Below are 9,679 nucleotides of genomic sequence, written 5' to 3'. Positions count from 1 at the left end.
TTCTCTGAGAATATGTAGGCCGCGGAGATCTGAGCACAAGCCCCTCTCCCTACCATACACAGTGACTTTTTGTTGCCTTTCCAAGGCGCGAAGCTCTACCGCGGCTTCACTGTGAGCAGTGATGAGAAAAAAAGCTTTCCTTCGTTTTACTTTTTCGAACAAGAAATGATCTAAAATGGCATTTATTTCTCGCTGCGTGATGGTAAACTAACTGTTCTTTCCACGGAAGGGTGAAAATCTTGAAGGTGACCTTTTACTCGTCAACCAACGAAAATCACCTTTGAGCAGACTGCAGAAATAATCACCAAGAGACCGATTTTTTTATAAACACATAGCCATGAATTGTATGCTGGTTTAATTTAGTTCGATCGCTATGCCCGCTTCTGTGCGAATTGGCGAGGAACAGCTCAACCATCTGGCTTCACTGGCACGACTTGACTACTCAATAAACGGTCGTGTGTTTATGAAAAACCATGAAAACGCTGGAAAATGGCTACAGCGCTGGTTTGCTCTGTACCAAAATTTTTTGTTTTACTTCGAGAGTGAGGACTCTACAAAACTTTCTGGAGTTATTTACTTGGAACATTGCATCTGTGAGCGATTATGCTTGACCAATCTGAAGGACAGTGAAAACCAGGTATGATTGCAAGGTTTATTTCGAGATTTTGCATTTTCTGCTTCACTTCCTAAGCATAAAAGGGACATTTTTGTTGTGTTTTATTGTTCCTTCCCCTCGTGTATATGGTCTCGTTTTTCTGGTTTTTATTTTATTATTACAGAAGCTCTTTTATATTTTGGCTTCAAAATAAAAAATATATATATATAATTTAAAATAGGGCCTCTTGAAAGGGCGAGCCAAAAGGTTCACCTTGCCACAAAGTTAGCTTTTGATCAGCTCCGACCTTCTTAATGAGCTAAGGAAAGACTTTTTTTTAGCAATTTTCGTATGCTGTCTAAATATTTTCCCTTCAAACCCGTTTTTAATATTACAGGAAATACAGAATTCAAGTATTGTGTGGGCGATGTATGCGATATGATGCGCACTTTTAGCTCGTGGCTAAATTTGTCAACAAAATACAGAACAGCACACGAAATCAATTTAATAACAACCCTGCCATGAATATATTTATCTTTTGTCTCGTTCAGTTTGGATGTTCTTTATTTTTATTGGGTGTTTAAGGTATTTCTTTTCTTTTCTTTCTTGCTTTATTTTTGCCAGGTTTTTCTAACCATTTTGCACACAGGAACGGTTTCACTAATTCTTTGTTGACATTCGCAAATGGCTTCAAAACAAGAAGAGAGATAATTGCGATCGATTATTTATTATTCATACATAAAATGAACAAATATGCTTTTCATTTCCCTAGGAGGCCTTTGAGGTTGAATATATTTTGTTTTGGTTGCAGTGCGGTCTAAAATTTGAATAAGAATCTAATATGATGAGGAAGTGTCGATGTTTGTGTATGATGGAAAATTTTATTCACAGAACCAATCGGCGAATTCCAACCCATAGGTTAATTAATATAAGCAATATTTTTAAGGTGTAAGAGTTTATAAAAAAGTGCTTTTAAGTCATAGCCATAAGTTTCCTTTTACAGCTATCTTGAGCATATAGATCACAATTTTCACACCTTCTTAATGATTGCTTGACATTAGGGTCAAAGGCCAAGAAGACAAGTAGCAAGAAAATTTAATTTGGTTGAGATATAAAGTCCCCTTGTTATTTATTTTTACTTTTATGTGGTGTTCTTCTTGATCGCTATTTTTTTGGATCATAGCTTGAGTAGGTGGGATATTGACGCAAGCTTTGGCCAATACTAATAATAATAATCCACTTTGAATTAATTATTGTCAATTTAATGTGAATACAGTGTAAGTCATGAAGGTCGACCGATCAACAAGAGGAATATTTGTTTCGTTAATGAAATTATACCAACCTGCACTTCACAAAACTTAAGTAAAACCAGTACAGGTTATTTGTATAATGACTTTGAATTCCCATATCAAAGTAACCTGTCACCCTAATTAATTATATATTGCTTGATTGAGGTAGCCTTGAATAAATATTGATAATGATTTTATCCTTACAAGTTTTATACCAAACATGCAAAAGCCTGGTTTCCATTTCACAGCGGTCAAATGCAAAAAATGACGTCACGTCCTGCCTTCACCGCCTCGAACTTTTGACTCGAAAGTGGGCAAACTTTTGTAAGAAATTGTTAAAGAAATAGTACGGTGAAAGAACATTTCAAGCTGGGACACTCAGTGGAGATGAATTATCAAATTTCCAATCCATAAGCGGTGTATAAACCTTAACTTTCCAGGGACAGCGTTAACTTTTGGATTTAAAGCGAAAGTTTTCGAAAAATTTAAGACTTTGTATGGAAAATTTTGGCGGGAATTACACAGGAACTGCGCACGCACGCTGTGTTTGACCGCTGTGTGGGTTTCCATATGATCACAGTCAATCCCAGTGGATTGCAGATGATCTAAACCGTTTGATTGCAACGATCGCAGTGAGAACTGTTTTCAAATGATTGCAAACAATCGTAGACAATCACAGAAGTGTTGAATGATGCGATCAATTATCAGTATTATGGGATAAGTTTTGATTGCAATGGATCGCAATGGTGTTTTCATATGATCGCAACGATCGCAGGCGATCCCAAGTGATCCCAAGTTATCATATGGAAACCAGGCTTAAGAATGCCTGGGGGAGTGGTATTCAATGCAAATTTGGTCAGGGTGGTAGTTAAAACTGTAAGGTACTTATTGGCCGTTCCGAGGTTGCGCAGGGAACTGGGGCGAGTTTCAAATTTCAAGTAATCGATAATCTGACACCACCACATGAAAGATCGCCATGAGGTTGGTGATTTGACCAAGTTTTATGCTTTCAGGATGCACAGAAACGAAGTTATGGACCTTGAAACATGGTTAAAAATCCATACAAACATCTCTAATTGTAAGCCAGCATCCCCCAAAACCATATAAACTCTTAAAATTTTTATCCGTTTTGTGACAGCTGTAAAATCCTGCCAAAGACCATTATTTGAAAGAAACTAAGTTGAAAATCACTATGTTTGCCAGGAGCCCATCAACTGGAGCCTCCATACGTACTGAACCCTTGAGTCAACCCTTTCCCGTATATTTTTATTTTTAGAAACACATTTCCTGCAACCACATGCAGCGTAGCTAGGGCGACCATGTAAAAAAAAATGGCGGCCAATGTCGTACGCACATTCCCTGTCCGTTTTCCTTTATAATTGTGCTTCTTTCCTGATTTTACAGCCGAGAGAGCCTGGTTTACTCGGGAATGAATAACGGTTAAAAGTTAATTAATAAACCACTTTTTTGTCCTTGAAAATGAAGTCAGTTTAGTCATGGCGTTGATCGGAAATATGTAATTGCTTCAGTTACTTGTTTGAATCTTACCGATTTCTGGTTTGCACGGACTTATTACATGCAGTGTTAGACGTAAACAGTACTGTGAGATTTGACGCTGGATTTGTAAGATCTATTCCCGAACGAAAGCAGAAATAATTTAATATGGGCCGAGCTGTGGCAAACTCGTGTTCTTTGATACGGCGATGAACACTACAAACGTGATGACTTCGATGCACATCTTGACTATCCGTATGCTCCAAGATCCAGCCAATATAAGATCATCATGCTTCGAATAAAACCTCAGGAAAATGATATGTGTTTGTTTCTTCTAAAGTTGCAACTGGAATTTAATATGGCAGAGATCGTTGAGTCGCTGTTGCAGAGGTGAGATATTGCGCATCTTACAATTTTAAAAATATACGCAGGCCAATGGCCTGAATGTTGCATCTTTCTTCGGTTAGAGACCGTGTGATCCGCTTATTTTAATCCCCGTACATTTCTTTCGCTTTGTATGTTTCCAAAGTGAACTCTATGCCTGTACTATCTAAAGCCGAATGGGTCGTTTAGCCGGAACGGCTGTTTAGATTTTTATTCTAATGTTTGTCTAGTGTCTTCGCCACGAAGGGTTCACAAGCTAGCACTTGTCTGAATTATTGTCACTCAGAGTTTTGAATGCCTTGTAGAATTTAATTTGCAATGTGTTGGTACAGGCCAAAGTGCGTACCTTGTTTATAAATTTATACCATTGATACGTTCGTTTAGTGTGAATGTTTACAACCCAGTAAAATTTATTGTTCACAACAACGATTAGAATCGATCAACCTTTTATCAAGCTGCCTTCTTATCGGAAGAATTACACGGCAAATAATATTGACCGATCTGTTGCGCCTATCCATCCTCTTTTCAAAATATATTCGTAATTTCGCAGTTGCAAGATCGGTCTCGGCGCCTTTCGATTCGAATAATTGTTCTTACCTTTTTGACAGACCTGTACAAAATTCCGCAGTTTTTTAGTCATAGCATTACTTGATGTCTTCCTTCGAAGAAATACTGAATTTAGAGGACGACAAGGAACAACATTCTGCAGTCTTTCCTTCTCGTTTCGCTATTGTTTTAGATATCACAGCTTGCGTAGCCACAGCGGAATGCGACAAATGATTGACAGAGGTGCGAAATCTCCCGCGAGAGACCCCGGGAGATTAGTTCTAAAAATAATTTAATACGGGAAAGGGTTGACTCCAAGGGTTAGTATGGGAGATGAAGGCTCCAGTTGATGGGCTCCTGTGTTTGCCCGTTTTAAAGAGTATCACAAAAATCATAAAAAATTTAAGAGTTTATATGGTTTTGGGGGACGCTGTCTCAAAATAAGAGACGTTTGTATGGATATTTAACCATGTTTCAAAGCCCATAACTTCGTCTGTGTTCATCCTAAAAGCGTCAAACTTGGTAAAATAACCAATCTCACCGAGTTCTTTTATGTGGTGGTGTCAGATTTTCGATTACTTGAAATTTGAAACTCGCCCCAGTTCCCTGCGCAACCTCGGAACGGCCAATGGGCAACAATATATACCTAATTAAAATTTATACCTTCATTTTATCTTGTACTTAATGTGATATAAAAGCTCTATCAACCCGTTAAGTCACTATCATTTGTAACTTGTTCGCTGGGCATTTTCAGCGAATGGTATTAAATGAGGTTAAGTTATGGACCTCAAATTCCCTCACTCACTCACTCACTCACTCACTCACTCCATTCTCATCCGTTATTCTTCTTGTTTAGTCCATACTTGGGTACATCTTTCTCTCAAATTTAATCCATGCTCAAAAATAACGCTACAGAGCATCAAAGGTTACACTTTATTTTGGTGGTAAAAAATAGAATTTGCGCCACGAAGCTTGAGAGCACGAACCATCAATGACGCAACTCCCATAGAATAATTAAACATTCAAAGGCAAATGAAATGAGGTTGTTACATTGGACGCTTATTTGGGAAAAATGCAAAGGTGGGCACTTCATGGAATTACCATGAAGTTGCTTGAAGAGCCTTTGATTTTGCTGTAAAATGGCTATGTTCTTCTCAATTAAAAAATTTATGATACGTTGAACATGTCAGCTACAAACTAAACATTCTTTTGTTTATATTTTGTACTGTTCCTTTCTACTTAAACAGAGTTCTACACAGCGATTTCTTGTTGAGTTTACCTTGATTTCTATTCACTTTTCTTGTGTTCAAGACGTAACTCAGAAAATTTGTGAAGTACAAATTATACCAAAATAAGTTTTTGAATTGCCTGGCATTAATTTCCAGACAAAGATAAAAAGGGATTTGAAGGTGACTTGTTATTAAAAATCTGTGAAGATATCTGGTTGTTGGACATTTAGTCTATTTGTGACCAAGATTCTTGGAAACCAGACATGTAATTTAAAATAAATAAATTAAACTTTTAAAAAATAGTAAGGGTATTTGTTTTCAAGGCAAACCCAAATTAAGGACCATTACCAAGTTAGATCTTTGATATTCTGTTGGCACTCCATGCTTTTCAAATTCTCACAAAATGAAAAACTTTCAATTGGTGCTATTGAGAGCAGTAAAACTGATAGTTCATTTTTTTGTTCAATTCAAGAACTGTTTCAGTATCAGTATACCAACTGGGGATGGGCAACAACAGTTTATTCTAAGAGCAAACAGTGATCAGGAGTGCACAGCATGGATTGAAGCCATCATAAAATCCAGGTAACAAATTGTGTTTTTAAAATTAATAGTTGAAGTGGTCTAAACAGTTGTTCTCATGTTGTACAATTGTGCAAGATAACTTGACCGTGTGACAGTACCTCTCTCCATCTGCAATTATATTGGTGACAGTGATTATGTAGCTGACACACATTAGAAAAAGACACAGCTTTTTTTCCATCCTACTTCAAGTTTTGCAAGCCTAATTTCAAGCTCCCTTATCAATGTTGAGTAGCTCACAGTACAGTGAAGGCCTGTGCAAATCTATAAAATTGCAAATTAATATGTGGGATGCTTTGAAACTTCTGGCAATTCAGTTTTTTATGAAAAACGAAAACATAATTGGCCAATTTTTTTAATGCGTCATCCATGATGTAGCTTCTATAATTTAGCCAAGATTTTACTGTAGCAATAATTTCTTGTTTTGGTTTACTGGTAGTTTTGCTGAGTTACAATCAGAAAAAGAAGAACTGGAAAAAAAGTGCATCCATGTGCTGCAGATTCTGGACAGTGAGAAGACTGCTAAATGGCAGCTGCTTCAGCAGTGTGAAGAACAGGCACAGTTAGTGTCAAGCCTTAAGACTCAGGTACTCTACTTTTCCTCTATTGAAAGCTGCACATATTTTTTATTGTGTGTAGAAATTGAACCAGTTCAGTGAACATAAATGTATCTATAGTATTTCCCATATCTCCAAAGTGAAGCTAACCAACCATTCTTAGGCTAACCAAAGTGCTTTTTAGGCTAACCTGCAAGCAAGCCATGCAAGCCAGAAATCCCTAATCCCAATAACCAAAACCAAGCTATATGTACGTAAGCTAACTTTAGGCTAATCAGAGTGCTGTATTTAACTGGAGAGGAAAAATGTAATTTATTTTTCCACGTAACACTGAAGAGATTAGAGCTCGTTGAGACTTGTACATGCATCGAAGATTGAATTGGAATTTGGAGTGTTGGTTTTTGTGGAGGGAGGAAAACCAGAGAACCCGGAGAAAAACCCTTGGAGCAAGGATGAGAACCAACAACAAACTCTGAAACCCACCTATGACACCGGACCGGAATCGAACCCAGGCCACATTGGTGGGAGGCGAGCGCTCTCACCACTGCACCACTCCCGCTAGGAGTGCTATTATGCTAACCAGTGTGTTATTTAATTTAGGTTAGCCAGAATGACTTGCATAACTTGCTGACTCCTACTTTTTGTATTTCATTTAAGATGGGGCGGTACAATTTTAATAATGTTAATGCAGTCAGTGAAATCGATGTGTAAAAACACATGAGAACAAGAACAGCTTTAAGGGTTTATCAACGCAAAGGTTACACACAATCACTGACTTCATTCAGCGAATACACACAGTCCTTGTACTTAAATTGTTACAAAAATCATGTACTGTGTAATCATACAAAAGCATTTGATTGGCTGAAATCAAACTGGTGATCAAAGGACAGGGTTCGTGCAGTATAACATAACGCAATATCTACAGCTAACACCGACAATCACATGTAGTACTTCTCAGCTAGAGAATGAATAAGGGATTAAAAACGTTTGCTGAGCTAAATAATAAAGTTTCGTTGCTAAGCTTGAGAAATCTATGGTGATTTTATTTCTTTTCCTACATCTACAAAAATGTCTGCAAATAATACTCACAATTAACAACAAAATAACAACAATAATAGAAATTTATACAATTATATGCAAAATAGAATGCTTTATTGGCACTTGCCTGGTGGGGCTTCTCAGTGACAAATCTTTTAAAAATATTTTATTCTGTGTAAATTACAATAGACTTATTGCAACACCCGTATTTCTTTGTTTGTTTCTTGTAACAAGGTATGTATTACATTGTATACATACCGTGTAACAATCACCCAGGGGGGAGGGGGGTACTCCGACTTGTAAATGACGGGGATGATCAAATGAAGGCAAAACTCAGGACCCAAAAAAATCCCTAAGTCTTCCGACATTACCCAAAAAAATCCCTGGACCAAAAAAAACCCCCCAAAAATCCCTTGTCAAATTACCCCTAAATTGCCAGGAGGGGCAATAACGCTTGAGTTTGATTATTCATCATACCATAAATACGCTAAGGCAGCGCCAAGGCACGTTAGTTTGTTTTTAATACCCAAAAATCCCCTATTTGAATCAAGTCACCCAAAAAAATACTTGCCAAATCTTCCAACCCAAAAAAATCCCGGAATAGAAAACTTCAAACCCAAAAAAATCCTTTGATCATCCCCGTCATTTACAAGCCAGAGTACCCCCCCTGGGAACAATCATAAATATACAAGTGTGCTGTCTTGTGTTAATTTACTAGTAAGACCTTGTGGGTGTCGCTGTTTTAATTTGTAAGTTGAAGGTGAAGTGAACATGGTGCCATTGCACCATAACTACAGCAAAAATGTTGACTGTAAAAATATTTTAATACAGGTTGCAAGTCTTCGAAAACAAAAGACAGTTGAGGCACGAGAAGAAGAAAGTGAGGAAATAAAACATATAAAAAAGGTATTCCTTGCAAATTTTTTAACACTTTTCCCTTTAAACAGCATTATTTATTGTATCATTATCAATATATAAAATTGCAGGCTTTGCAGCCTGGTAGCCGAAAAGTCTGATACTTAGTACTAAATGAAATACTTAGAACTGCCTTAATCAGGGCTTATTGTCTGCTTTCATTAATTATTCATAAGTTGAACATTATCCTGATGATGATATTAAGCCTGGCCTGTCCTACTGATGAGACTCAGTCATTGGAAATCAATCAGTCAATCAAAATCACTTGAGAATATGTTAGTATTTATGGATTGGTATCAACCAATCAACAGTCACAAGTATAATTTCTTAAGAATTAATCGGTTGTTATTGGTTGCCTTTGATTGTCATTGATACCTTGCAGTTGGTTTTTTCTGATCATGTAAGTGTATCCATTGTTCCTGCATTCTACTACATTTGTAAATTTGTTACTTGATGCACAGCCTATCCAAAATAATTATTTTCTTAACAGCTGCACATGTAAATAGAGTGTTAAAGGCCTTTCTCAATAAACTAAAAGAATGATTTTTTTAAAAATTAGTGTTGAAATGAAGAAAACTAACTACCGGTAACTAAAAACCAAAAACAACATTAATTTTTACTGTAGCTTTTGTCATGCAGTTAACAAAACAGAATGTAGCCAGAGCATTAAAGATGAGCCGTTGATAAATATAGAGTTAACTTGATAAACACAATAACAGGAGTCAATTGTTAACAGGTTCAAAGTCTCATTCGAGGCTGGCTTTGTCGTCGCCGTTGGCACAGCATAGTACAAAATTACATCCGGTCACCTCATGCAGAGAGCATGCGTCAAAGGAACTCAATTTGCTTTCAGCTGGTGGAAACCGAGGATGAATATGTGCAAAACCTGTCAACACTCGTGTCATGTTTCTACAGGCCTTTTAAAATGGCTGCTAGCTCAAAAAGGCCCCCGTTAAGCCACGAAGAAGTCAATTGTATCTTTCTGAATAGGTATTGTGGTAAAACTAAAATTAATTTAATTTAATTTTTACTAAATTTTCAAACTGGGTTTGT

General features: G+C 37.0%; 1 protein-coding gene across 1 annotated transcript in view; it reads left to right on the top strand.

The window, feature by feature from the left end:
- The first annotated feature begins 91 nt into the window (after positions 1-91).
- The window catches only part of LOC144658133 (ras-specific guanine nucleotide-releasing factor 1-like), a 43,641-nt gene continuing 34,053 nt past the window's right edge, over positions 92-9,679 (top strand). The window contains exons 1-5 of the mRNA XM_078518484.1: positions 92-637; positions 6,010-6,119; positions 6,556-6,703; positions 8,543-8,617; positions 9,363-9,616. Coding sequence (XP_078374610.1) covers positions 374-637; positions 6,010-6,119; positions 6,556-6,703; positions 8,543-8,617; positions 9,363-9,616 — 851 coding nt within the window. The 5' untranslated portion in view covers positions 92-373. The remainder of the gene's footprint in view (positions 638-6,009; positions 6,120-6,555; positions 6,704-8,542; positions 8,618-9,362; positions 9,617-9,679) is intronic.

Source organism: Oculina patagonica, chromosome 1, assembly GCF_052425735.1.
Source record: "Oculina patagonica isolate OP01 chromosome 1, crgOcupat, whole genome shotgun sequence".
Lineage (NCBI taxonomy): Eukaryota > Metazoa > Cnidaria > Anthozoa > Scleractinia > Oculinidae > Oculina > Oculina patagonica.
The sequence above is the reverse complement of the archived record's forward strand: the minus strand, read 5'-3'. Positions and strand labels throughout refer to the sequence as shown.